The sequence below is a fragment of the Hippopotamus amphibius genome, chromosome 6, assembly GCF_030028045.1.
Source record: "Hippopotamus amphibius kiboko isolate mHipAmp2 chromosome 6, mHipAmp2.hap2, whole genome shotgun sequence".
NCBI classification, from domain to species: Eukaryota; Metazoa; Chordata; class Mammalia; order Artiodactyla; family Hippopotamidae; genus Hippopotamus; species Hippopotamus amphibius.
In genome coordinates, this window is record NC_080191.1 from 144,518,183 (window position 1) to 144,545,754 (window position 27,572).

General features: G+C 35.6%; 2 protein-coding genes across 2 annotated transcripts in view; both read right to left on the reverse strand.

Moving 5' to 3' along the window:
* SERPINI2 (serpin family I member 2) overlaps nt 1-13,863 on the reverse strand; it is a 33,543-nt gene extending 19,680 nt beyond the window's left edge. The window contains exons 1-5 of the mRNA XM_057740039.1: nt 13,848-13,863; nt 12,070-12,324; nt 6,982-7,212; nt 5,360-5,554; nt 5,086-5,278 (exon numbers count right to left, since the gene is read on the reverse strand). Of these exons, the coding sequence (XP_057596022.1) occupies nt 5,086-5,278; nt 5,360-5,554; nt 6,982-7,212; nt 12,070-12,316 (866 nt within the window). The 5' untranslated portion in view covers nt 12,317-12,324; nt 13,848-13,863. The remainder of the gene's footprint in view (nt 1-5,085; nt 5,279-5,359; nt 5,555-6,981; nt 7,213-12,069; nt 12,325-13,847) is intronic.
* A 6,464-nt stretch (nt 13,864-20,327) lies between these two features.
* WDR49 (WD repeat domain 49) overlaps nt 20,328-27,572 on the reverse strand; it is a 141,779-nt gene continuing 134,534 nt past the window's right edge. Inside the window, exon 18 of the mRNA XM_057737806.1 lies at nt 20,328-20,458. Coding sequence (XP_057593789.1) covers nt 20,328-20,458 — 131 coding nt within the window. The remainder of the gene's footprint in view (nt 20,459-27,572) is intronic.

A 27,572-nucleotide genomic window follows, 5' to 3' on the forward strand; every position in this document is an offset into this window, starting at 1 on the left:
CACCACAACAAAAAGTAGCCCCCACTCACCACAACTAAAGAAAGCCCGTGCACAGCAAAAAAAGACCAAACACAGCCAATTAAATAAATAAATAAATAAATTTTTTTTAAAATTTAAAAGATAAAATAAAATAAAATAAAATAATAAAATAAAGAGTAGTATTTTGAAATACAAATAGCTACAGCTATAGCAGCTAATAATAGTAATCTGCTAACATTATTGACTGCTTTGGCACTATACTAAGCTCTTTACATATATTATATATCATTTAATCTTTTAAATGACTTTATGAGGTATGGAGCATTATTCTCGACTTGCAGATGGGGAAACTGAGGGTGTGAAAAGTTAAGTAACTTTCTCAAGGCTAAATAGCCACTCCGAGGTGGAGATGGGATTTAAATCCAGAACTGTCAGACTCTGAGATCATGTTCTTCGCCACTGTCCATAGGCCTTCTGAGCGGGTCTCAATAATTATGCAAAATAGCACTCTTGGCTCACAACCAGTAGAGAACTTCCCAGAGATACATCCTTGTAAAAGCAAATGGCTTTGCTCAGTGGGATCTGCCGTCGCTAATTACATTGCACACAACATCCTGAGGTTAAGTGGGAGGACTGGTCAAAGAAAGGAACAAAGCCCAACAAAAACAAAGGCCACTGAACTAACCAATCACCAATTCCCAAAGGAATCTTGACTTCTTATTCAGTCCCACTCCCCTACCCAGAAATGAGCTGGTCTCTGGGGACTCTTAGGACTAGATTTCCTGGGATTATTCCAAACATCCTCAGCCCTTCTCTCTGCCCTTCTGGATGTTGAGGTAGGATATAATTGGCTGAGTGAGTGCTAAAATCTCTAAATCACATAGGATCCTGCAGGAGACAGACATCAGGTAGACATCAGACCACCCCTTCACTAACACCGCACAGAAATTCTGTGGATGAAGAATTGCATGTTCTGATTTTGTGGATGAAGACTTGCACCCTGAGGATGACAATGGGGGCGCCCCAGGACTTTGTGCAATCTTTAGATTGCATCATTTGGTCAAGTGAACCCAGTACATTCGTAGGTTTACATTTCCTACACCTCAGCAGCTCTCTAGAAAAGCAAGCTCCTTATTCAGTTGCATGCATTATCTTTTCTATTTGGCAGGCAAGCAGGGAGGGGGAAGAAATAGAAAACATAGAAAAGGAAAAACAAAATGTTCATAATGCCATAACCTTATTACAACTAATGTGAACATTTTGGTATATTTCCTTTGTTTCTTTCTGTGGGTTTGTTTCTTTACATAGCTGTAATTACTATAAAAATTTTTTAATCCAGTTTTTTCAATTAAAATATACCATAATTTTTTCTCATTATTGCAGCATCTATATCTATCACTGTTATTGGCTAGGTTACATTCTACCATACTTTTCTTAAAATTCCTTTACTGTTGAATATTTCCATTATCTCTGTATCTTTTTCATAATAAACAATTGGTGTCTGGAATTTGTTTGGAAAAGGGGGTACAACTGCCAACTAATGTTTCTGCTTCCATGTAACTGAAGATTCACATTCACCTTTTAAGGCAAGTTCTTCATTTGTTTGAGAAAAACAACACAGTGAGCTTTTTTAATACAACTAGAATCCTTGGGATGGAGACAGAGAAGTTTGAGATGATGAGAGTGTAACCTTTTCTACACCATGTGAAGACACTGTTTTCACTGAAGGTTGAAATCTACCACTGTAGATTCCTATTATGACTAGGAATCTGGGCTTAGAAGGGATGGAAGAAAATCCATGTTACCTTCATTTTATGCTAGGAAAAGTTGGAGGTCTCTGGATGCTGAGTAGGATGGAGATGGGAAAGACACTCCTTTTGGGTGAGTGGGCCCTGGCACCATGATGATGGCAGGCTAAGGACAGTAATGGACAGGAAAAGACTCCTTGGTACAAGAAATGGCCTGCATTCTAGGAATACGCAGCCCTGAAACCTGGTTTTAAATTACTTTTCACCTTGTAAGCCCTTTTTATTATTAGATTTCAATAAAGTTTGGTGAAACATTGAAATTTCTCTTACTTGTATTAGCTCGCCAAGGGCTACCTTAACAAAATACCACAAACTATGTGGCTTAAACAGTAGAAACGTATTGTCTCACAGTTCTGGAGTTTAGAAGTCTGAAATCAAGATGTCTGCAGCATTGGTTCCCTCTGAGACCTGCGAGGGAAAGATCTGTTCCAGGCCTCTTCCCTTGGCCTACAGATGGCCATCTTCTCCCTATGTCTCTTCACATCATCTTTCTTTTTTGTGTATCTTTGCATCCCAATTTCTCCTTTTTATAAGGGCTCAATGCATACTGGATTAGGGCCACTCTAATGACTTCACTTTAATTTGATTACCTCTACAAATATTTAATCTCCAAATAAGGTTACATTTTGAGGTAGTGGGAGTTAGCATTTCAACATACAAATTTGGGGAGCACCTAATTCAACCCATAACAGTTGTTCTTGGGGGGATTAAAAGCAAAGTCTCTGTCCACACTCTGGGAGAAGTTGTATGAGAAGTGTGTCTACAGTTTGGAGAGGCTGATTCACAAAGGCCAAGCAGTTTGGAAAAGCTGTCCAGACCTCAGTAGTCTAGATGAATTTGTGGACTGTGAACCATTCCTGCTGGGATTTGTAAAATGTTGGAGAAGGGAATTCTGGCAAAAGCCTGTGTTTCCTACTGTAAATTGAGTTTGGAACTTACGCATTATCAAGTAGGCATTTCTTATCTGGGCTAATGAAGCTGGAGCTACCTTAGTTATAATTATAGGTACCATTATCCCCATTTGGTACTAATAAAACCACAACTCAGGACATTAAGTGACTCTTCTAAGAGCCCACTGCTAGTACATAGACAGTTCTCAAACTCAGGGGTATTTTGTGGCCCCCAATATTAATCTTTCCAATGGGAAAAGAGAGAGAGAAGTAAATGTGAAAATATACAATTCCAAAAATTATTATTTCTATGATTAATAGGTAAACTATCTGTTACATACACCATTATACCCCCAACGTTTCGCACATAGTAAGAGCTAAAAAAATACTCCTTGAAAGACTGCATAACATCCAGGTAGAGATTTACAGATGGTAGAGAATTAGAAGAGAGATTGGAAGGAGAGAGTCAGATATTAGAGACATGAATGATAAGCAACAAATAAAAGAGAGAGGAAGAGGAAATTTCTGAAAATGAAACTCTGGTAAACATTACCTGGGGACAGAAAGAAAACAAGTGTAAGTCAGGGAGCAGGAAAACGTCACAGAAAGAGAGAAGAATACATAGAAGCAAGTATTGCCATATGGGGTTAAAGAAAGAAAGATTTTCAAGAAAAAGGGGATGGTTAAAAATATTTGGATCAAGAGCCCAGAGTTAGGGCAAGGAAAGCATAGGATACCGCTTTCTCCAGAACATCAAGGAAGACAGAGGAAGAGAAGCTTGGCAAAGATGTATACAATTTTTGAGGTGAAGGTTAGAGAGGTGGGTTTGCATGATAATGTTTTCTTTAAGGAACAGGGAGTTGAGACATACATTGAGAGTAAGGGAACCTACATGAAACAGTGCCTGGAGAGCAGAAGTCTTGGCGTGGTGTTAGAAAAGAGAGTTCTCTGAAGATGAAGACTGCTAAGCTCCAGCCTCAGGGAGGCCAGAGGGACTGATTTGAGAGTTTTGCTCAACAAAACCAGTAGTTGGGGAGCAGGAGTAGTTTTTGAGTAGACTCAGGATTGAGGATAACTACAGAGGGACAAAGACAAGGTGATAGAAATATATAAAATGTTTGCTGAGAATACAATTGAAATAACTGACTGGATCCTGGCTAAGTGGGAAAGGAAGGAAAAGACAAGAGGGTGGAGAGACAGAGGGCCAGGAAGGTCTTGATGAGTTTGAAGAAAAATTTAGAAATGAAGGGACAGAAAATAATCTATTAGAAATCTGTCTCTTTTTAAAAGTTCAGGTAGGACTTCCCTGGTGGCACAGTGGTTAAGAATCTGCCTGCCAATGCAGGGGACACAGGTCTGAGCCCTGGTCCAGGAAGATCCCACCTGCCACGGAGCAAATAAGCCCATGCGCCACAACAACTGAGCCTGCACTCTAGAGCCCATGAGCCACAACTACTGAGCCCGTGTGCTGCAACTACTGAAACCCACATGCCTAGAGCCCATGCTCTGCAACAAAAAAAGCCACCTCAAGGACAAGCCCAAGCACCACAACAAAGAGTAGCTCCTGCTCGCCACGACTAGAGAAAGTTGATGCACAGAACAAAGACCCAATGCAGCCAATAAATAAATAAATAAATAAATTCATTAAAAAAATAAAATTAAAAAAAATAAAATTTCCTATAGAGTGTGATTTATTTGGGTATCCCTTACTCTCTGAAGTTTCTCCTGTTTCCAGGAAGCACAATATCAAGAAATTAGTGTTTATAATTATGACTTCTTGAGATACACCTTTGTGATTTCCATTCTGTATTAACTATCTAAAATGATCCCAATATTTCATAATAACTATAAATGGAAAGTAACCTTTAAAAATTGTTTACAAAAAAATATTTAAATATATATATATATACACCCCAATAATAAAAAACGACTCTAGGATTCTATTTATAATTCAATGACTCTTACAGCACCATCAGTCAAATGTACTTTAACATATCTTTTAATTGTATAGTATCACAAGTGTCTTGGGGGTTTTATTTCCCTTAAACACAATAGAAGATAAAATACTTTAAATTCCAATCAGGAAAAAAAAAGTTAGAGAAAAATAAGTTTACATAATAAAAATAATAATTCCTTTTAATCCCAGCATTCTGTTTTGAAGACCTACATTTCTTCATCTCTTTCAGAGAATATTAAGTACTTAAATTCCATCCTTCTCATGGCAAAGCAATGCCGGCAATGTTCAGACCTGCCTTTGTAACCATAAAGTAGAGTAACAGCTCCAAACGGGTTTTTCTTTTTCTTTTTGTCAATAGCCTTTTCAAGCTTTGGTTATCTTTCACCCAGCTATTCAAGTCCCTCTATAAGTGAAAACATAAGAACCAGAATGATAAAATGACATTACCAACCTAGGGAGGCTTATTTCCACTTCCTCTTCTTGCATCTCAGAGAACCATTGCAGGATTTGATGAGCAGTAATTAGCTTTTCCATCTCTTCTATGTTCACTTCTTCTGCAGGAAGTATGATAATTAAACTAAACTCATCACCTTTATAAGGTAATTCTAAAACCTGGTAGTTCACAGAGGATTCAGAAAAATAACCTGGAGCAGAGAAAATAAAATATTAATATACTTGGCAATTCCCAAAAATTGTGCTTTAGAGTGTGATTTTTTTCATATTACCATATTTTGTTCTCAGAAGAGTCTTCATCATTGGAGTTTTGACTGCTGCACCATTTTTCTGGGTGAAATTCATCAGCTGTGTGTCCTCTTTTCTAAATTTCTGTTTCCAATCCCCCTTGAAATAAATAGCATTCACCAAAACAAGCCGAGTCAGAGGGCCAAAGTCTTCCTCTAAAAACATGTCTTTAATTTTTCCTGTAAAGAAACAGAAGAAGGGGCAAGAAGAAATATGCATGAGTGGTTCAAAGGAACTGCTTTAAATAGAATTAAAACAAAAATTTATTTGCTGATCAATTAAAAACAATGCCCTTTATCATTTAAACTTGGCAATTTTGAGAGTAAAGGGGAGCTTTATTAAATATTTCACTTAGAAATAGGTACAACCAGGATTTCACAAGGAAACAGGAGATATGCGATTGTCAGGCAAATGTAGACAGACCTAGTAAATGGCCTCTCTTTAGTGAGATTATTTTTGTAAATTGTTTTTCAGACAGAAAAAACAAAAACTAAGTACGTCTTCCTGCATATTTGTTGGTATTTTTCAAACTTTATTTCAAGGATCTTCAGCCGGTCAATCAAAATTAATAAGTTAATCGTTCACTCAAATTCTCCACTCTTGCAACTGCAGCCACTGACCATCAGGAAAGGACAAGAATGGAGCTGCTAGTGTGATTTTCCTCTCCTAGACCACCGGTCTCCTATTCCCATGCCCAGTGAGTATCTCAAAGCTCTGAGTCAGTAGCATGATCAAGTGCCATGGCGCTGTCTAGGGATGTGTATCATTGTGTGTCCCAATAATAGGACTTTCCTGTGAACACTGCTCACAACACCCATCTCACATTTTCAACTTATGCTTCCCCATAGGAGGCTCCCCATGAAAAATACAGTCACATCTTACACATTACAGTTTTTGGTAACAGAATGAATGAACAAAGTAACAAGCTACTATTAACTGAGGACCTGCTTTATGCTGGTCACTTCACATACATTCTTTTCAATTTTCCAATAATCCTGAAATGTTTTAATAGTATCTTCATTTTAAATGAGGCATAATTGAGAACTTGTCAGCATTTGAACTCAGATCTGTATGGATTTCAACTTGTGTTCTACTATGTCACTCAGTAGTGCCTTTGGAATTTTTGCTAACTTATACTTAAAGTTTAGATTACAACTTTATGATAGAACTATCGCTATTTGACATGAAACATTAACACATCCAACCAAGATGGTTAATTATTTACAGTATATGTGGGAAAGAAGACATCTGAGATGGACAGATCTAAGTTTTACTCGGCCAAAGATATTATTCCTGCTGCTATATAGGTTAAAAAACCTATACTTAAACAGAAATTATTATTAAAATTCTTCCCTTAAGAATTCTACAACTAGGTATCTCTCAAAAAAAAAAAAAAAAAAGAACCTGTATACTTTTCAAAGCAGCTTACAATTTCCCTCTGTTTTACAATTTAGTATTAAGTTGAATAACAGGAAAGCAAAATAGGAAATTTGATCCCTCTGAGCCATAGTTTAATAGGAAAATATTCAACCATTCTTTACTTTAGGATATTAAAAACCATGAATACAATGGTAAATAATGACTTTATGAAAATGGGAAACTTTACCATCTGTTTTGCTTTCTACCCAGGTACTTATTGTCTCTGCACAAGCCTTTGCATTCTGAAAATCCACCAGTTTTATGGCACTCTGAAAAAATTCCTTGTTGCCATGGAGATACTGTTCTTTCACAGTGAATCCTTCTTGAAGGTAGAGGGCATTGGCAAGATTAAATGTAAATTCTTGTTTTTTCTCTGGTATGGCAGAGAAAAATGACTTCAGCACAGAAAATTCTTCTCCTAAAAAATAATTATAATGTATACTGACATATTGAACAACATAAAAACAACAGCTTCTCAGTTTTGCTTCTAAGCACTCTGATTCATATCACCATTTTTTGCACCCTTAGGTATAACTAACGATCTTTTCGAAGTTAGTATAAATATTTTAAACATTTATCTCCTGTGGAATATGCATTTTGTAAAGAAATCAGCTCTCATACAGGAAAAAAAAAGTCCATGTAAATTTGAAATTTGTCAAAAACAAGAATATGCATTTAAACAGACTGAAGGAAACTCTCTCTTTATAGTCAAATTTAGTTCATTCTTAGTTGTTGGAGAGGTATCTTTAGACTCTCATTCTTTGCATAACATGCAATATTTATGAAAGAGGAACACTAACGAATGCTGATGGGGGCTAAGACAGTGATGAGCAATCCTTTTCAGTACTACTTTTATCTCAGCTTAAGAAAGAATTGCTCTCTTAAAAGCAACTGTGTGGGTCCAAGTTTTGAAATTTACGAGGTAACCCCTATAATCATCTCTAGAGATGCATAAGAATCAGAATTGCCTATTTCTTCAGGTTCATGAATCTATATACTTTGGCTGTCTATGTGAACAATAAAAATCTTCAACCATTCCAACTATAACCACTGCCAAATGAGTCTGTCAGAGTCAGCTAAGAATCACTGTTGGCCTCTTACTTATTTATCTTGGGTCATTCTGACCATAGTGTTGTCAGGACGCTGTATGTGCTGTGAGAGAATTCAGTTCTGAGCATTGCTCAGTGGCTTCCTATTTATTACCAGAAGGCACCAATATCTTTCATTCCCTTCTGGCTTCATTCTGGAACTCAATCATTGAATCTGGGAATAGTATTTCAAATCCAAGGTTCCTTCAGAGCCTTTGTTTATTTTGAGTTAAATACTGAAAATGCCACTTTCATAACTTAAAAGCATAACATGCAATTAATCTCTATTGAAGAAAACACAAATGGTTCATCATTGGGAGATGTCCACTGAATAAAGAGAAAAAAAAAAAGACTGAGAGGAACTTGCTATGAGGTGTCTATTGGAAATAAGGTGTGCATGTGCGTGTGTAAACATTTTTATCAGAGAGCTAGCAGTCCATAGGGCATCTTTGTGCAAATAAGAACTCATGCCCTCACTGGGTGGTGGTGAAGGGGGGTGCTGCATCCCCAATGCCTTGTATCTTGTCCAGCTGAATGGAGGCTACATTTCAGTCCCCACTTGCCTTCTTGTCCTGGTGCTCTTGTGCAGATACAACCTACACAACCACAGGGCAGACTCGGAAGGTATATTGCATTATATTTCAAACTCCATGATTCTCCATTCATGGGGATATAGACACAGACATAAACAATTTTAGATAAAAAAAACTTACTTCCATATGATTGGATCTGAAGAATATCAATAATTCTTTACAACCTTGGAATTCCTTACATAAGGAAGAATATTAATCTATTTTACTTGTTTATACAATGATTTCAGATGCAGTCATTTCTTGCTATTGGAAGCCAAGAGAATATCTCAGTAGCTGAGAGGCTACAAAGAAGACTTTCTGAGTGAAGGCATGAAAGCTTCTCCAAAAGAATTAATTAAGGTCAGAAATAAAGTGGCAGAATTTGAAACCAATTTTCAGAAGTTTGTAATTTATGAACATCTTAAAAAGAATGGGAAAAAAAGGAGAGGGGAAGAAAAAAATAGTTCCAACTCATTTGTCAAAGCAAATAAATTTATGTCACGTGCGTAAGGTCTAAGACTGTTTGACACAACGGTCAGCTGCCCCTTGATAAATCACTGGACTCAGAAGTCAATGAAAAAATGTCACCGATAGCACAGGTTTGGAGAATATAAAGTTATCTGCCTTATAAATTTGATTTAATTTACAGATTAATCATTTCTTTCAGCACAGATCAAAAAGAAGACATATCCATGGCTCCTAATAAGCAATGAGAATAAGTTTATTTCATTTCCCAAAACAGAGCCATAGAAAACCTACATACAGGTCATGGAAGTGAATGTGACTTTTGGTTTGGTTGTCCCAGACCTCCAAAAAATGTTCTAAAATTTAGTACATGTTTACTTCTCCTGCTACTAAATGCCCGAAGGCCAGCTGTGTGTACAATGTGAGAAATTCAAAGGTGAAAACAAAGGCAGTCATAGGATTATAGATTATTTTAGCTGAAAGTTCCATAGAAATCATCGAATCCAAACGCCTCTTTTTATAACGGGGAATCTAAAATCCAGAGAGATAGGGTAACTTGAAAGGTACCTAATCACAAGGTCATTTGGATGCATAACTGAGACAGGAGTTCATGCTTAGTTCTCTTTCTATAACCCTCTTGGAATAAAGAAGCTCCTTTAGGTTAGTCTTTGATTAATAAGAAGCATTATTAGAGGCAAAGCAAAATGGAGTATTATCAGATGCTCAGTAAACTGGAGAAGATACATTCTGAGCAGATGTTTTGGCAAAGGGGAAAGAAGGATAAGTGAGAACACTGAGAGCTCCAGTAGGATGCCAGGAGTTATAGGCCCGTCTGTAGGATAAGCAGTCTTAATGTGAAACAGGTTGGTAGCAGGAAAAGTAAAACACGGTCTGATTGAACAGACAGCACCGTTTGACAATCAAAGGGAACTGAAGACAGGGCCAGGGCCAAGATGGGTCAATGAGACACTCATTTTGGCATAAAATTTAAGGAGAGACCAACAAATTTGGTAATCAAGATAAATAATATTTTACTGCAATATATTTTAAAATCAATATTAACACAAAGAAATCCATGATGAACAAAATATAAAAATTTTAAATAAAGACAGGCTCATTGTTACTGATTTTTCTTTTTGTCTTGGGTTCTAATACAGCTTTGCATACACTACCTTCTGACCTGCTGCACCCTTTGTTCTATCTTTAACACCATTTTGCATTTCTTTCTTTTCATCTTTCACTTTTTCTCTCTGTTCCCCTCCTTAACTCTGTGCCTTCTTTTTCTTTATTCTTTAATTTTCTCTTCTTTTTTTTTATTTTCCAGAGTTCAGTATTTATACTTTCTCCCTTTTTGGTTGGTATTTCTTTTCTTTTTGTACTTATCCTCTATCTGTGCCTCTTTCTCTCCCTTAACAAAGTATAATAGAAAGCGAGTTTGGTAGATTTTGTTATGTATGTCAAAATGTTAATGTTTAATTGTCCATATATACTCCTTCAAAGAAAATATTAAAATGTTCATTATTGCTCTTGTGACCTATAACTCTCAGTGAATCATCGTTGGAATTAGCTCTGGGCAAGTTACTCAACCTTTCTTTGCCTTGGTATCCTCATCCGTGTAGCAGGTTTATGTCTGCCTCGCAGAGTAATTGCGGGGATTAAACTGGATAAGCACATAAAACAGTTACTGGTACACTATATGTATGTTTGATAATGTCATCGTCATTATTACTATGATTACTATTATGTTCATAATTCAGAGTTGTTAAGACTCCAATGTTCCTCTACAAGATGGAGTCATTTAAAGTAATTTAAATTTTGGAGGCTCTAATTTTGCTAGTTTATCATGGAATCAACTTTACATATCTTCATAAATGTTCTGTTACTTTCCAAAGCAGTATCATGTGATACAAATGTTTCTGGGACTGTGTAGTGGAATTTGCTGAAATTAATACAGACAATGAGGATGAGATCTGCAACACAGTGGCTTCATTTTACGTTATCCACAAAGGAAAACTCTTGCAATTAACTTCACAGCACCAACTTCTTTTCTACATAAAATTGCCTTTATTTAAAATGAAGCAAATAAAACCTTGTAAATGGTTTATTCAGAAAAACAATTTCCTAAAAAATAACTACTCTGTGCTAAGGCAAACATACTGAGATTAGTTATAGTTATAGTGACTAAATGGCCAAATCAAAAATCTGGATGTTGCCTCTGATGTTTAGGACCCAGTATGTGACAGTGATGTAAAAATTTTAAGTTAAAATCATTATAGAAATTGGAAGCACAGGATAGCCAGGGAGATGGACAACTACCCCTTGAAATGGGATACCAGCACTAAAGCGTCTATACAGTATCTCAGATAGGTCTTCGGGAAGTTAGAAAACAACTACTCATATGCAAAAGGGCCCATCAGTTATGTAAATACTTCTTTTTAAAATTTTCTTTAAAAACAATTAAATAAGCTTTTAAAATATATAAATGAATGCTTTTTCTTGGTCTCATTTAAGTGAAAAGATTAACCTTTAATTAAAAATTAAAAGCTTACAAAATAAAAAGAGATGCACAAAGATTTCTGGGTGAGGGTGTTCACTGAAGCATTTTTATACGAGAAGTATTGGAAACTACCTAATGAAGAAGGGTTAGGTAACTATGCAATAGTGTTTCCATCAGAGGCAATAAGACAAAGAAATTAAAAAATACATTTTGAAACAGTTGCATGATATGAAAAAAATGATCAGAACACAGTTAAGTGCTAGTGAAAGAATATGTGTATATATATATATATATATATATATACACACATGGGTGTATAACTACTCATACACACACACATGCACACACAACATAATCTCAATTAAAACTGGCTAAAACATGCTAGAATAAAATATATAGACATAATCACAAGTTTTATGTGTATAAAATTAATTTCTTAATAAATTATTTTGGTAATATTTTCATTAAGAAACAATTATAGTTGTTTACATTGACAATTATTTGCATATAAAATTCTCCATTTTAACATTATTTTATACTTTCATAACTTTTTTAATTTATTAAAGTTCTATGACCCTGAGCGTCTCTAACAGTTTAAAAATAAACTTGGCCAGGTCTTATCCAGTATAAATCATCATATGTAAGAATCTCACCAGTTGAGGTTTCTTGAAGTTTTAAAGTCTGTCTTATCTGCTGCTGTGCTTTTCCTTTTGCTCCCAGTTGTACCATTCCGAGGGCCAAAGTTGCTCCAAGAGGGGAAATTATGATGTTGTTCTCATGAGATAAACCAACAGCTTGATAAAGATCCACTGCAAATTCGGTATTTCTTTGACCCACGGGGCTCGAGGCTTGACTTCCAGAAAAAGTCAATAGGAGACTCCACAACAAGATCTTATCCATTTTGACCTCTGTGCATTGGTTAATTCAAAATTTGTTAGTTTTCAAAATAATCAGAGTTTACCATAGTAAGCTCAACAGAAAGATTTCTATGAGAACTTTCTGTCTTATTAGAACAAACTACCACAAGAAGTTTCTAATGCCATTTTTCAGACTAAGCATCATCTATTAGGAGAAATAGGCCATGTGCTAATAGCCTTTTTAACATGTACTCAAGAAGCAGTATGAAGAATACAGATGTATTGCAGTTTTCTTAAATTAAAGGAGAAATTATAATTCTGGAACATTATCAATAGGAATACTACCTCTGAATAGCTACGTGATACTTTTTCGCATTTTTCCATGGTTTTAAATGGCATAATTGTAAGTCCAATATCAAGGAAAACGTCTATCCAGACTACCCTAAAATAGTTTAAAAAACTAAAGGGGAAATGGAATAAAAACTGAACACATGCCAGTGTAGTTTTGAACCTATAATACTAGGAATTTAAAGTATTCTAAATCAGTTGAGTAATCTGGCTAACTTCTTATAGCAACAAGTCTCACACTTCATGGAATCCCACTTCTGTAGGGTGAAATAACCTCCAAATCCACCTCGTAACTTTCCAAAGAGAGGTTTTAAAAGCTCAGAAAAAAATTACAAGAAACAAAATTACAATCAAATATAAATGGTACAATAACAACAAATGAAGAAAGCAATTTTTAAAAAAATCAATGAATAATTTGACAAACAAATTAACAAATATAAGAAAGCTGTGATTTAAAACTGTGACCAATTCATAACATTAATGAAACCCTATTAAAGTACTCTCCACTAAAATTGCAGGAAATTCAACCATCTCATCACTGCTGGAGCAGAATGAGTTTTGCAATATTACTGCAGACTTGGTAGAATACTGACTCTGAAGTATTTTAAATTTTAAGTATTTTAAATGAATAAATTTTAAATAAAATTTAAAGGTATTTAAAATTTTAGTAACACTGATTTTACCTTACAAATAATACATTTTAGTCACTTTCAATAACTCCTAGTTTAACAGGTTACTAGAGAGTAACACTATTGGACGTAAAAATGCAAACCTCTGGAATAAAGTTTTGTTAGCCTTAAAGAAATGAAGAACTATATTTCTAGCATGTTTTACAGATTATTAGGAAGGCTTCCATGACCCCTAAATGGTTAAGAATCACTAAGCATCACTATCATACATAAAGATTCCTAATAGTCAATTATTTTCCAAAACTAAGTTGTAGAGTCATTATCTAGATATTTCCATTTCTTTTCTAATATGTATAGTTAAACTCTGTTTAGATATACAATTTACAAAGGAAAAAAAAGCCGCAATCCAAAACAATTGTTAGAAAATAATGTGTTGGTAAACTGCAAATATAAATATATGCTATCAAGCAAATGTCTTATTGAGGATTAAATTAGTACATAGGTTGTGAATGCTAGTGCAACAATAGTAAAAGCCAGAGTGTAAAAGAAGTTTTACATGCAAAATAAATTTGAGTATCATTTTCTAATATATTCAACATCTCAGAAGATTTCTGACCAAAATATCAGTTTGTAGATACATAAGCAGTCAAAATGTTATTAATACTTTTAAGTCATCAAGTGCCAATTCATTCGACACATTTTTAAGTACTTGGTTTATATTAGAATAATAAACAATATTATGAAGGATGTCATTTTTCCATAGTAGTAGAATCTGGGAGTTGTCCTATCATTATTAACAATCAATAATTAAAATGTATATTCTTTGAGCATCCATTTCTTCCAGTAAATTTTTAGTCACTAAATAAACTACAAGCTCATGCAAAAAAATTGTTTTAAAAATTCACTTACCTCATTGGGTTTTGGATTGTATCTCATCAGGAAACAAAGTACTGGTGAACTAAGCAAGCTGATGAATAGTCCTAAAAGGATTTGACCCTCAAATTCATAGTGAAAATTTAAGGAAAATTTAATCCTTTAAGGAAAATAAAAGTAATGTGTTAATTTGATGCATTTAAATAATATCTGCACCAAAGTGAATTGAAATGCCATTCCTCTACTCTATTAAACACTCATGGTCGATGTTATTGCACATATACTTCATTCAAAAGCTATTTAATTTTAAGGTACTTACCCAAAATTGGCTTCTGATTACTCACTGTAATGTTACAGCTAAATGTGCCTGCTGGGAAACACTGGTACATGGAACATCTGATCAGTCAAGGCCAACTCTATTTATCTTGAACATTGCTTGATTAATTCCTCTAAAACCAAAGCAGGTGTTCACAACATTTGTACAGAAGGACTAACATGGCCAGGTTAATGATCAACTATGAAAAATGCAAAAGTTGAGGGAGAAAATAATAGAACTTTAAAAAATCATTAAGTTAGAATTATTATTTCATCCATTATTTCACTTCTTTTATAATAAGTGGAAACAGAATGTGGAAGAATGTGTCAGTGGTTGTAAATTTGCTAGTAATTAGTTCTTTTTGTTTTTTACAGAACTCTCACATCAGATTACCAGTGTATTCCATCATAAATATTTCAGAATGCCTATAAGAAAAAGAATAAAGCTAAATCAAGTCCAAAATGCAGAGACAAATTACTGCTGCGTTTACAGAGTTCTCAACAATTCATCAAATTATACAATAGTCAGAGGAGTTTCCTGTGGATACAAGGCCCATTTGAATCCTTAGGAAAAAAAGTAAATATTGAAGAAATATAGAGTTTATGTTGAGCAAAAAGACCAGATTAAGATTACTGATTTACCAAATCATCAAGATAATATCAAGATAATACTATTAAATATGAATAATTTGATAATAAACATTGGTATTACTTTTATATGCTTTTAAAATTCTACACGATTTTCTCTACGAACAGGTTATTAATAAAAATGGATGCATAATTGAATGGGTTTTGATCTCATTTTTCTAGTTCAAATCAATCACCTCAATGACAATGAGATATTAAACACATTGTGTTATTCATCAGAGGCCTCTGAGAAGAGAAAAGGAAAATTTGGTCTAGTTTCAATTAAACAAATATTCATTATTGATCACTAAATGTAATATTATTTCTGATAAATTTATAACAAAGAAAGAAAATTCGTGCAGATACCTTTAAAAAATTCATTAAAAAAAAAAAAAACTTTTGCAAGGACCCTGTTAATCTCTTTCAGTGTCCTAACAAGGCCTGAGGAGCCTGATAACAGTCGTAGGCCAAAATTTCTTTTTTTTAATTTAATTTTTTTATTTATTTACTTTGGCTGTGTTGGATCTTTGTTGCTGCGCGTGGGCTTTCTCTAGTTGTGGCGAGCAGGGGCTACTCTTCGTTGTGGTGCAAGGGCTTTGCATTGCGGTGGCTTCTCTTGTTGCAGAGCACAGGCTCCAGGCACGTGGGCACAGTAGTTGTGGCTTGTGGGCTCTAGAGCTTAGGCTCAGTAGTCGTGGCACACTGGCTTATGTGCTCTGTAGCATGTGGGATCTTCTAGGCCAGGGATCGAACCCGTGTCCTCTGAATTGGCAGGCGGATTCTTAACCACTATGCCACCAGGGAAGTCCCCATAATCTCTTAATTTACTAAAATTCTTAATTTCCCATCTAGGCATCTCTAAATGTTTTCTCAATTGTGTGTTATATTCTAACATTACTTACTCTAACATAAGCAAACTCCATTCCAGCTTCAACTTAACACTGTTGGAGATAATTTTCCAAAAACAGAGTTTACAACACAGGAACATCATCATTCCTCTTGTTCTACTCAGCAATTCATAAATAACTCTGAATGCCCAGGACTGTCATTCAATCAATGCTCTTCTATCCATGCAGTGACACCAGCAAATATCCATCACAAATACCCTTGGCTACCAAATTATTGTGTCTGTACATTACTCAGATCATACCCAGGGACAGGCCATCACTTTTCCTTCCAATGACAGAGACAGACATCTTAGTAAGATCACTTAATGAAGTTGTTGGTAAGAACCTTATGTTAGAGCAGTTCAAGCAGAATGTATATTTTCCTGTCTCTTGGGGAGTAAAAAGCAATGACCATGTTCTCCTCCTGGTTTAAGCTCTTTTAATAGACAGTAAAGATACCACAATTGTCCATAAAATATTGCTGCAAAGCTTTTAAATATTTTCACAAATCTGTTTTTCCTATAACTCTTTTTGCCCCTAGATCATCAAAAAACAATATTCATTAGTGAGAGCCGGAACATCTTGCTATAAATGTGAGCATCATCACTACCCCCACTGTCAAAAATACACTTGAATATGTATAAAAATAATAGCAAGGGGTTGCAGGTTCAATCTCATTATCTTTCTTAGCGTTTTCTAGTTTTTTTTAAGTAAAAATATATTTAATTCCAAGCTAAAAACATATAAGCAAATGCTCTCATTTGTAAAGGACATATATGTTAATTCTTCCATTTGAGCATGGATTAATTTCAGGCATTCTTTTCTTTGTCAGTTTGCTCTATATATTTTGAGTGATGAGAGGAAAATGTTCCGTAAAGAGAATAGTTTAAATTATATTTAGTGTAAGTCTACACAGTGCAAACAAAGTAGCCTATTGAAAATTGTGGCACATCCTATTTTAATGTGACAAGTTCTTTCTCTGCAGAAAAATGGATCTTAAATAATTGAACCTAAATGTTAATTTCAGGAACAATTTATAAAGTCTTCAATTCTATTAACATTTGATAGGTGAGCCCCTGCTCCCTGCCTAGCACAATTAGATGCTGTAAGATATAAAAGAATAAGAGATAAGAATTAAATGTCTTTTTATTTTTTCCTTTTGTGAGTGTTTTTGTCCCAAATTATTAGAAACAGTAACATTAAAAGAGACTTTCATACCCTTAAAAGCTCTATTCTCATTAAATAAACTTGTGAGACAACTCCTCTTAATTCCTTTTACAAAAGAGGCCCTGAAGTTAATTAAGGATGGAATTAGGGTCACACACAGCATAGTGCCATGCACATGTAGTAGGCCACAGAGTTCTGTCTACATAAACCAGAGTATTTCAGAATAATCACTTCAAACAAAGTCATCTCCAGGGCTAAAAAAGTATATTGTAGGTCTAGTAAAAAAATTTCCAAATTAGAAAAAGTAGAGAGTTCATTCAATCTTTACTTTAAAACCATTGCATTTTATGTGTCTTCACTCCAGAAAGCTGATGGCAGAAGTGTACTCTATTTGTATGTGAATACCTGGTGTCTAAAACAGTCCCTTGCATATGCCTTCAGTAATTGGTTGGATGGATGTATGGATAGATGGATGGATGGATGCAGAAAAGGGCCTTCACAAAGTACTTGGTACCCATACTACATCTCTTTAACATCTTAATATTCCTTTAAATTTCTGGAAATAAGGCTCAAATTTCACTCTACTGTACTGTCACCAAACTATGATTCACACATCATATGCTCTAAGTTTGAAATGATGGATTGTCCAATCAAACCTCCCAACCAGTGCAAGAATTCTCTGCAATATCCCTGAGAGAGTTATTCAGCCTCTGCTTTAACATCTCAAGGAACCTTTGTGCTAAGGCGAACTTTTTCATTTTTAAAAAATAATTTACTTTGAAATATCTTACAGTTACAGAAAAGTTGCTGGTATAATACAAAGAACTACCATCTCCCTCTCTCCTCTCTGTCTCCAATTGTTAACATTTCACCACATATGTGTGCTCTATCTGTATACTTAATCTCTCTTTCCCTCCCTCTCTCTTTCTCCTTATATATATGATGCATGTATGCATGTGTAGATAAATATATGTGGTGTGTTTGGTGTGCATATAAATACATATAAACCTCATAATAAGTATTTTCTGAATCATTTGAGAGCAAGCTGCAATCACAATCTTCAATCACTCCTAAATGTTTCATTTACATATTATCTATCTATCTATCTATCTATCTATCTATCTATCTAAAATCATTATGAGTTCACACTAATATCTATAACTCCAATCCCAAATCTTAGGGTTCTTTCTAGTTTTCTCCCTTTCAAATTTTATAAATACCTTCTATAATAGTGAGATACTCAGCTTCCATTATCCTCAATATACTTACTAACTTATTCATTTATTTACTCAATTTTTATTTGTACAATATAACCAATCTTCCAACTATTCTAGTCATCTCCACTCACCCCTCTGCCTTCCCACCCACTAATCCCCCCTCCCACTGTCAACTCACATATTCTTGAGTCCAGTAAGTTTCTCTCTGCTGGGTCTTCTCTCAGCTCCTCCTACTTCCTTTCCTAGCCGTGCAGGAGGCCTGCTGCCAACAATTCTGTACCAAGATGAGAAGCGAAGATGGGAAGGAAAGAGAAAATAAGAAATCTTCTCAAGGAACTTCCCTGGTGGCCCAGTGGCTAAGACTCTGCTCTCCCAATTCAGGGCGCCTGGGTTCCATCCCTGGTCAGGGAACTAGATCCCACATGCCACAAATAAGAGTTCATATGCCGCAGCTAAAGATCCCGCATGCAGCAACGAAGATCCCATGTGCTGCAACTGAGATCTGCATAACCAAATAAATAAATAAATATAAAAAAATTTTTTTAAAAAAAGAGAAACATTTTCAAGTTTTAAAAGGGATTAGGAAACAATTCTAGAATCTGCCTTCTTTCAATTGTGCCCATCAGTTCTAACTTCTACTCTCTTCCTTCACTGCAGCTTTGAGATATTTGAGCACCGTTTATATCTCTCGTGAATTCTCTTTTGTAAGCCAGACCTCCCCATTTCTTTTTTCTGTTCCTCTTGAACATGGTTTCCAGGACCTTAACTGTGCTGAAAACATTCTCCAACATTTGTTGAGATTGATTCTTTCCAGTATTTTTCTCCTACATCTTTCTCATATGTGAGTGTCATTCATTGAGAAGAAAAAAGAATATTTATAGAAGTCACAATGTCTGACTCAGGATTCACTTAAATGTTGATGGACTAGGCAACTGTCTTCTGAAAATCTTCCCTCTGTCACTCTCTCCACCAAACTAAAGCATTTGTTTCACTGATGCTGAAAATTCTACTGTAGAGTTCATTCCATTGACTTTATAGTAATAAGAAATGAGTGAACAGAATAGTGAAGGATGAAAACCATGGTCTTTGGAGTAAAACAGGTCTAGGCTCCAATCCCAACTCTGCCATCAATAACTGGGCACTCTCCTAATGTATCCAAATCTCAGATTTTAACCTTAAAATAGATATATCTTATACAATTATTGTGAGGTTTAAATATGATAAACTTTTGCAGTTATTGGACAGAGTAGACTCATATATTGTAAATTATTTCCTTTACTTGCATGTGTTACTGCAAAATTCTTAAAAAACAAATATTTTTAAAGGCATCTTTAAAATACAAAAAGACTAAACTTATGTAAATGAATTGATTATTACTACAGGACACAGTAGCTAATGTATCATAAGATTACTGGTTGCCTGGTAGATAATATTTATAAAGAAAAATGGATCAAAAAAGTGATGTGTTTCAGAAACAAACAGTCTCTAATTGACCTTCCACATAAAATGAGCCTTTTACACAGCCCCAGTCCCCTATTTTTTCCCTGAGGTTATTAGAACCTAGAAAGTGTAAATAAATCTGAATGCTTTTCTTAGTCAAGTTTACAGATATTTGCCGTGTCAGTACATATTTAATTTCAAAGCAAATTTATTTTACAATGAAAATTGATCAAAAATACTTGTCTATAGGAGTAACAAGAAGTGTGACTGGTTAGAAGACTTTGTTCTGGAATTGTACATTTTTTATATAAAAACACGAGAATAGATAATACCAATTGCTATTGCCCCCTGTTTAGTCATATTTTTCTATTAAAATGCAGAGAAAGTGAAAGGTGATGGATAAAAGTGGCACTAAATACACTGTTTCAAAATGAAGTTTCCTGAAGTTCAAATATAAAGTAAAAGAAAGGAGTAATACTTTTGATTCCTTTTTTTTTTTGCATTTTACATACATACTTTATGTGACCATGAAATATTTATTTTTCTTTCAATTATAATGGCTTCTTATTCCTTTTTATCTTTACTTCACTACTTGTTTCTTGACATAATTGCTTGGCTCTTCGCTCACGATCCAGAATTTCTTTGGGGAACAGGTTTTTCTCATCAAATGCTGTTTTCAATGCTACAAAATGATGAAGAAAATGACATATAAATTGTATTTGGCAAGACATCCAATTAAATGCAATAGTGGGGAGAAATTTTCAAATTTCTCTTCTTCTTAAAATGTGGAGGGTCCTAAAACCAAGAGTGTTCTGGGAAAATTTCCTCTTAAGCTTCTGCTATTCTTTTTAGTTCAATTTAAATTTAAAAGTTAAATTTTAACAGAGTTTGTCCCATCAATGTATTTATATGATGATAGAGATCTACCATTTAACAGAAGACTAAAGAAGATTGTGTTTTCCATTTTTGTTTTTTAATCTACTTAACAGCTATCAAGGACTCATAAAAAGCAAAGAACAAATTATTCTGCGTTGAAATAAGACAATTAAAATCATCAAAACACAGTTTGAGTGTCTGCATGACTAAACAAGTGCATCTGCAGTCACATCCTTATAAGACAGTTTGATCTGCAGGGATCTGTGGCTCCAGAAGAAAAAGAGCCAAATTATCCCCATGAACGGTTATATGTGCATCAGTGAGAAGCAGGAGGAAATTATGCCATGCATTCAAAAAAAATAATTTTGGCCTTTTGCTAAATTTTGTCATTTCAACAAATGTTTATTGAATATATATTACTGTGCTCAGGCATAAATGGGGCACAAATATGACTAAGTCACAGGCTTCCTTCCAACTGGTAGAAAGGGGCTAAATAACCAAAATATCATCTATAATAGGATATCATTCTAAGAGAATATGGGCAATGTAGAATGTGGTTAAACATATAAAGAGATTATAACAATACGCAGAGATCAGAGAAAATGCTTTAAAAAATGGATGGTATTTGAGATAGATCTTGAAGCCCAGAGAGGATTTTCATTGATAATGAGGACTATGGAGATGAAGAAGGGTTTGCAAGGGGGAAAGGAAATGTCCACTAGAAGGAACAAAATAAATACAAGTATGGGGAAACAGAGCTACTCTTTAGATAACTCTGAGTAATTCAGTACAATTTAACATAAAGGAGAGGAATGTAGAATGAGACTGGAGCTGGATTGAGCCAAGAAATACAAAACAAAGAAACTATATCAACATGGAACAACCTCACAGTACAGAGGCATCTTTATACATGTGGTTAAAAAAACAAAAACAGAACTCTCCACTTCCCATACAAACATAACTAAAAATCAGTATCTTGCCCCCTTTGTTCTTGGATATTGTACAAGAACCACCAGGAAAATGAGGGGAAGTCACTCCACGAACAAATTCCACATTCAGCAAAACCCAAAGGTAGGTACAACCTGCAGCCTACAGAACATCAAGAAGGGCAGACAAATAGCTGAGATTCGGCAGAAGTTACACAAGATAGATCGATACATATGGAGAGTGTAAGAAGGCCAGCAGCAGCAGCATTTCACGAAGTGCTAGTAAAGAGATGCTCACTAAAGATGAGGGGCTCACCTTGCGGTCCAAATGCTGTATCTTTCATTTATATCTATGGGTGCTACACGGGGTGAGCAAGGCTGGAAGCAAAAGCTCTCCCCAACCTCATTTGGTTCAGAGAAACAGATGAGGCAGGACTATATAAAGAATCACACCCACGAGCCATTTTCTGCTAAAAGCAGTCTGCCTCCGTAGGTTGTAAAACTTGAAGGCCACACTGATCCCACGTTCCAGACTCTCACCCAGGGACTGACTAAGAAAATCACACTCATTAAAGATAATTAATTAAAAGGGTAAATTTTAAAAAAAACTGCCATAGCATGGACACAAATGTATTACAAGCAAAATTAAAACAAAGTGAATTTTAAAAAGAGCAGCAAAACTGATCAATACCTAGATCACCACCAGGAATATGTTGCCATTGGACAAATATTGTTACCAAGCATTTTGCCACAAATCAAATTTTAAAATTTGAAAAAGCTCCTGCCTCTATGAAGGAAGACCACAGAGCAAAAGTGAAAGAACTCAGGGAAGAGATGAAGACACAACGGGAAGTAATGAAATGTCAGGTGGTGGAACTCAGGAAAAAACTATCACAAGAGAGAATAGACTGCATGGTAACACAATGGGAAGCATAGAGTGTACGAATGAGAAAAACAAAAAAATAAGATGAAAATTAAAAACAGAACAAATTAGAGGGAAATGATAGATATTGGGGGGGAAAGATCCAACAAATACATAGATGGGCTGAGTCCTTAAGAAAGAAAAATTAAGCAGAAATATTGTCAAATATCATGTAACAAATCTATCCTCAAATAAGAGACAACCTGGCATATATAAAAAGGACAAACTGTTAATTACCTCTTTAAAGGCCCTATCTCCATCTAGAGTCACATTATGAGATGCTGGGGCATTAGGAATATGTGGAAACACAATTCAGCCCATAGCATATATTTTGGAACTTTTAAGTGGCCAATGAAGCTGCAGGAGCTTCAGTCTTGCTTCTGCATTTTTTGGCAACTCAGTTCCAAACACGATCACAGTATTACTAACGTCTTCACTTTTCAAAAATCCCGATCCCTTTATTTCTTGGTAAATTTGGTATTTCTTTGTTGACTATATGCCTCATATAGCTTAGAGACAGGCAATCCTTGTCACTAGCCTGAGACAATTATTAAAAATTGTGGAAAAGATGAAGTTCAGCGATATCTCTAGTAGAAAGGAGTTGCAGGCAAAAAGGATATAAGTAAAAAGCCTAATTTTTGCCTTTGTGGGGGAAAAAAAAAGGACATACCGTGTGCCAGAAATAATAGAAGAGTTAAAAACACTATCCTAGCAAAATTATCAGACTTTAAAGATAAAGACAGAATCATTTGGCAGCCAAGCAAAACGATCAAGTCCCTCAAAAGAAGAGAATGTATGTATGACCAATACCAGTGGACAGTACACAGAGCAACTCCCACAAGATAAGCAAGGGAAGAACATGTGAGGTGTGAATATTACAAACATCCAAGCTGCCCCTCAAATCTGAAACCTACCAATAGTTTCAATATGCAGGGAGTTCAGGGATTATTGTTCCCAGGAGTCCTTTTTGAGGAAATTACTACAACATAAGCTGAGAAATGACCGAGGAAAATTTGGGAAAAGGTTTGGTGGTGAGCACTGAATATATTTAAATGTAGAAGTAAGATTAAAACAATGTAAATTTTAGGATGAAAAACCAGAAGGCATATGCCAGTTACAATTAACAAAAATCGGGAGAGTAATAAAAGTTTTATTCATGATAAATCAGCAACAGCTGAGAGACAAAGGATTTAAGCCAACAAGCCAAGTAATAGTAGTAGAAGGAAATTTAAGAAAATGAAAGCACAAAGACAGGTCATATTATGAATAAAATTGTGTGGGGGAAGAGGGGGAGGGGAATGAAGAAACAATCACGTTATCAGTCAGCATGGATTTGATTGTTACTATCCTAGAAAAATAAAGGGCTAGAAGAATTATAAGAACCTATGGGTATAAAGGTACTACCAGAACAAATGTACAACACCATCCCTCCCAAACAAAAACAAAGAAAAAGATTACCGGTCCAGTTAAAACTTCAAAATATATAATAAACAATAAATAGCATAAAAGAGTATGAGAAATACAAAAGCAAACTAACATATCATCAAATTTAAATGTGTTCAATTTCATGATTTAAAAAAAAAAGGATTTTTTTAGTTGGATCAAAAGCAAAACCCAACAGATATCTAAAATAAAGTGGTTCTGAAAATTTGAAATAAAAGGATTGGAAAAGTATACCAGGCAAATCAAAATCAAAAGAAAGCAGGGATCATAATCTAAAATCATAAATGCATTCAGAAACCCTCAAGGGATACACAGACACTCGCAGTGTGGTTGCCAGAAATAGGTGATAGTGGGAACTGCGCAGACCAGCATCATGGAAGGGAGGTGGACTTCTCACTGAATAATTTTCTATATGTTCTAATATTTGATCAGTGTGAATATATAAAGCTTTTCATATAAGAATATATTTTGTTTTTTAATAAGACAAAAATGCAACCTGGACCTACCTCATAAGCAAAGCTACAAATGAAAACGCTTCCCTCTGGCCTAATACCAGCGGTACAAGATAGTGTGGATTTCTGCACATCGGCAGTTGATTCTGTCCTCTGTTGCCTGAAGGTAAGCAGCTCAGAATCACAGGACATTCTGAATGCCTCGGAGCTCTCCTGAGGTCCACCGTAAAAACCAAAAATGTTACTTCTGAAATAAACTCTAGCTGTTTTACTGAGATTTGTCTCTCACCTAGACAAGGAATTTTCATTGTAATTGACTGGGTTTCAGAACAATTAAAACCAATAACTCACCGATAGGCCTTTCTAAGATCTTAACAGGGACAATCTTCCTGGGATAATTTTTTTTTTTTTTGAGTTAAAAAAGAAATGATAAAAAAATTCATATGCAGAGGCAGATACCTGTTTCCTGGGCCTGAAGCTTACAATTTGGGGAGCTTTCTTTAAGAAAATGAATATAAAATGACAAACACAAAATTATTCATGAAAGCGATTGTGTGTTTAGAATGAGAAAATAAATCTCAATAAATTACTAGGGCTTTGTAGAGCTGAGTCCTTTCCTCCTCAAATCTCTTTTGGGAAAGGCACCTGAAATGCTTACCTGGAAATGATTTCTGCTTGCAACCCAGCTTCCTCTCTGCACTCAGAACACCCTGCAACTCCTAATACTCACAAGGGACTTTGTAGATAAGGCTTATAAAACTTGACCTCCATCAGCTTCACTGGCAATCTCCTCTATGTGGTGAAAGCTATGTCATTAACCTAACACCTTCTAAAGGAATAATGGTCATCAATTCCACTCACTGTTCACAGCAACAGCATCTGCTGGGTGAAGCGCACAGTGTTTGCATATGAGTGAGTCTGCCATGGATTATAATACATGTAAGAAACCATTAACCATTTATTGAGCCGGTTTAAGATTATAAAAGAACATCTTTAACCTTGCTGAGATGACTTGTTTCATTGATGAACCTGACAAGGCTCTTCCCAGTTATTCAGTCACACACTAATCTAGGTGTTGCTCTGAAGAAATTTTGCCAATACAGTTAAAGTCTCTAATCAATGGACTTTAAGAAAGGAGATTATCCTGGATAATTTGGGAGAGCCGGACTTAATCAATTGGAAGGCCTTAGAAGCAGGAGCTTCCCTAAGAGAGAAAAGAAATGCCTACGCTGGACGAAAGCTTTTGCCTGTGCCCAATCTATCTGCCCGTGATCTTCCTTCCTGACTCAGCCCTACTCATATTGGACTTGCTCCGCCAGCCCTCACGATCCCATAAGGCAATTCCTTGTCATACATTTCAATATACGATCCTGCTGGTTCTGCTTCCCTGAACTCTGACTGATACGGTTGCCATAAAGTGCATTGTTTAATGCAGAACAATCGTGAAGGGCAAAGTGTTCTTATGTGAGACAAATAGACTGGCTTGTCAAGTTTCCTGTGGTTTGTGACTGGAGTCTGCGGATACTCCTTGTAAAGAAAATGTATGTTTATTTAAATATACAGCTTACCTTAAAGCACCTTCAAGTTCCCAGAGGGGTGTAATGTGGGACCTCAAGCTTCAAACTTCTTGCCCTATGGGTCCAACAACTTACTTAGAATCTTGGTGAGTAGTTCACTCATAAGGGTTAGTAACATCCAATGTGTTTGGATGCAGATGTAGAGAACGGACTTGAGGACACGGGGGGCAGGCTGGGGGCTGGGGGCAGGATGAAGTGAGAGAGTAGCATTCACATATATACACTACCAAATGTAAAAGATAGCTAGTGGGAAGCTGCTGCATAACACAGGGAGATGAACTCGATGACAGGGGATGACTTAGAGGGCTGGGATAGGAAGGGTGGGAGGCAGTCGTGGGAGGGGGTGATATGGGGATATATGCATAAATACAGCTGATTCACTTGGTTGTACAGCAAAAACTGGCACCAGAGTGTAAAGCAATTATATTCCAATAAAGAACTTAAAAAAAATTAACATCAAGTGTTATTGGTAACCATTTACATTCTCTATTTCCTACTTGGGAAAAGATGACATTATACATTCATCACTTCATTTTATAGTTGGTTGCCCAACAAGGTTTGTTATAATGATAACCAAAAGGTATTTTAAAAGTGATGAAAATGAAAGAAGCTATTCAAACTTTTTCACTAAAATAAAATGATTCAGTGACTTTAATAAAGCAGAGTTAATCTTCTGTCATCTGATCCCTCCCCTGCCCCCGATTGGTGACTAACTATACATCAGATGAACAATAGTGGCAAATCTAGCAAGAAGGGACTTAGCGACTATGGGAACATAAGCACTGCAATGACCAGCTGTAGTTAGCTTACGAATATACAGTATTCCGAAAAAATTCTCTTTAACTCACATCTTCCGTTCTAAGTTCTCTAGATAAGTGCTTCTCAAACTCTAATATGCATAAGAATCTCCTAGAAATCTTGTTAAAATGCAGATTCTGATTCCATACATCCGCGTTGAGGCCTGTGATGCTGCATTTGTAACATGCTCTCTAGTGACGCCCAGGCTATAAGCCACTGCCCACCTTTTGACATCAAAGTTCTGAATCCTAAATCTAGACTCTAGATCAATATGGCCAGACTGTCATTTAGTTTCAGACATCACTGAGTAACAATCAGGTAACAAAGCAACACGTTATTGGCAGAGTAGTGAGAACATATCAAAACGTTTTAATAGCCTTCATATGGCTCTCAAATGATCACAGTTTGGGACCTGTTCAACCCCCCCCTGTTTTTAATAAGATTTTGTGGGATTTTTTTTGAAGAGCAGTTTTATGTTTACAACAAAATTGAAAGGAAGGCACAAAGATTCCTCATTTATCCCCTGCTGCCGCACATGCAAAACCTGCCCCATTATCAACATCATTCACCAGAGTGGTGCATTTTTTAGCAAGGATGAATCCACACTGACACATCATAATCACCTAAAGTGCATAGTTTACCCAAGGGTTCACTCCTGGTGTTGCACATTTTACAGATATTTAAAGGATAATGAGGGACTTCCCTTGTAGTGTAGTGATTAAGAATCCACCTGACAATGCAGGGGACATGGGTTCGATCCCTGGACCGGGAAAATCCCACATGTCATGGAGCAACTAAGCCT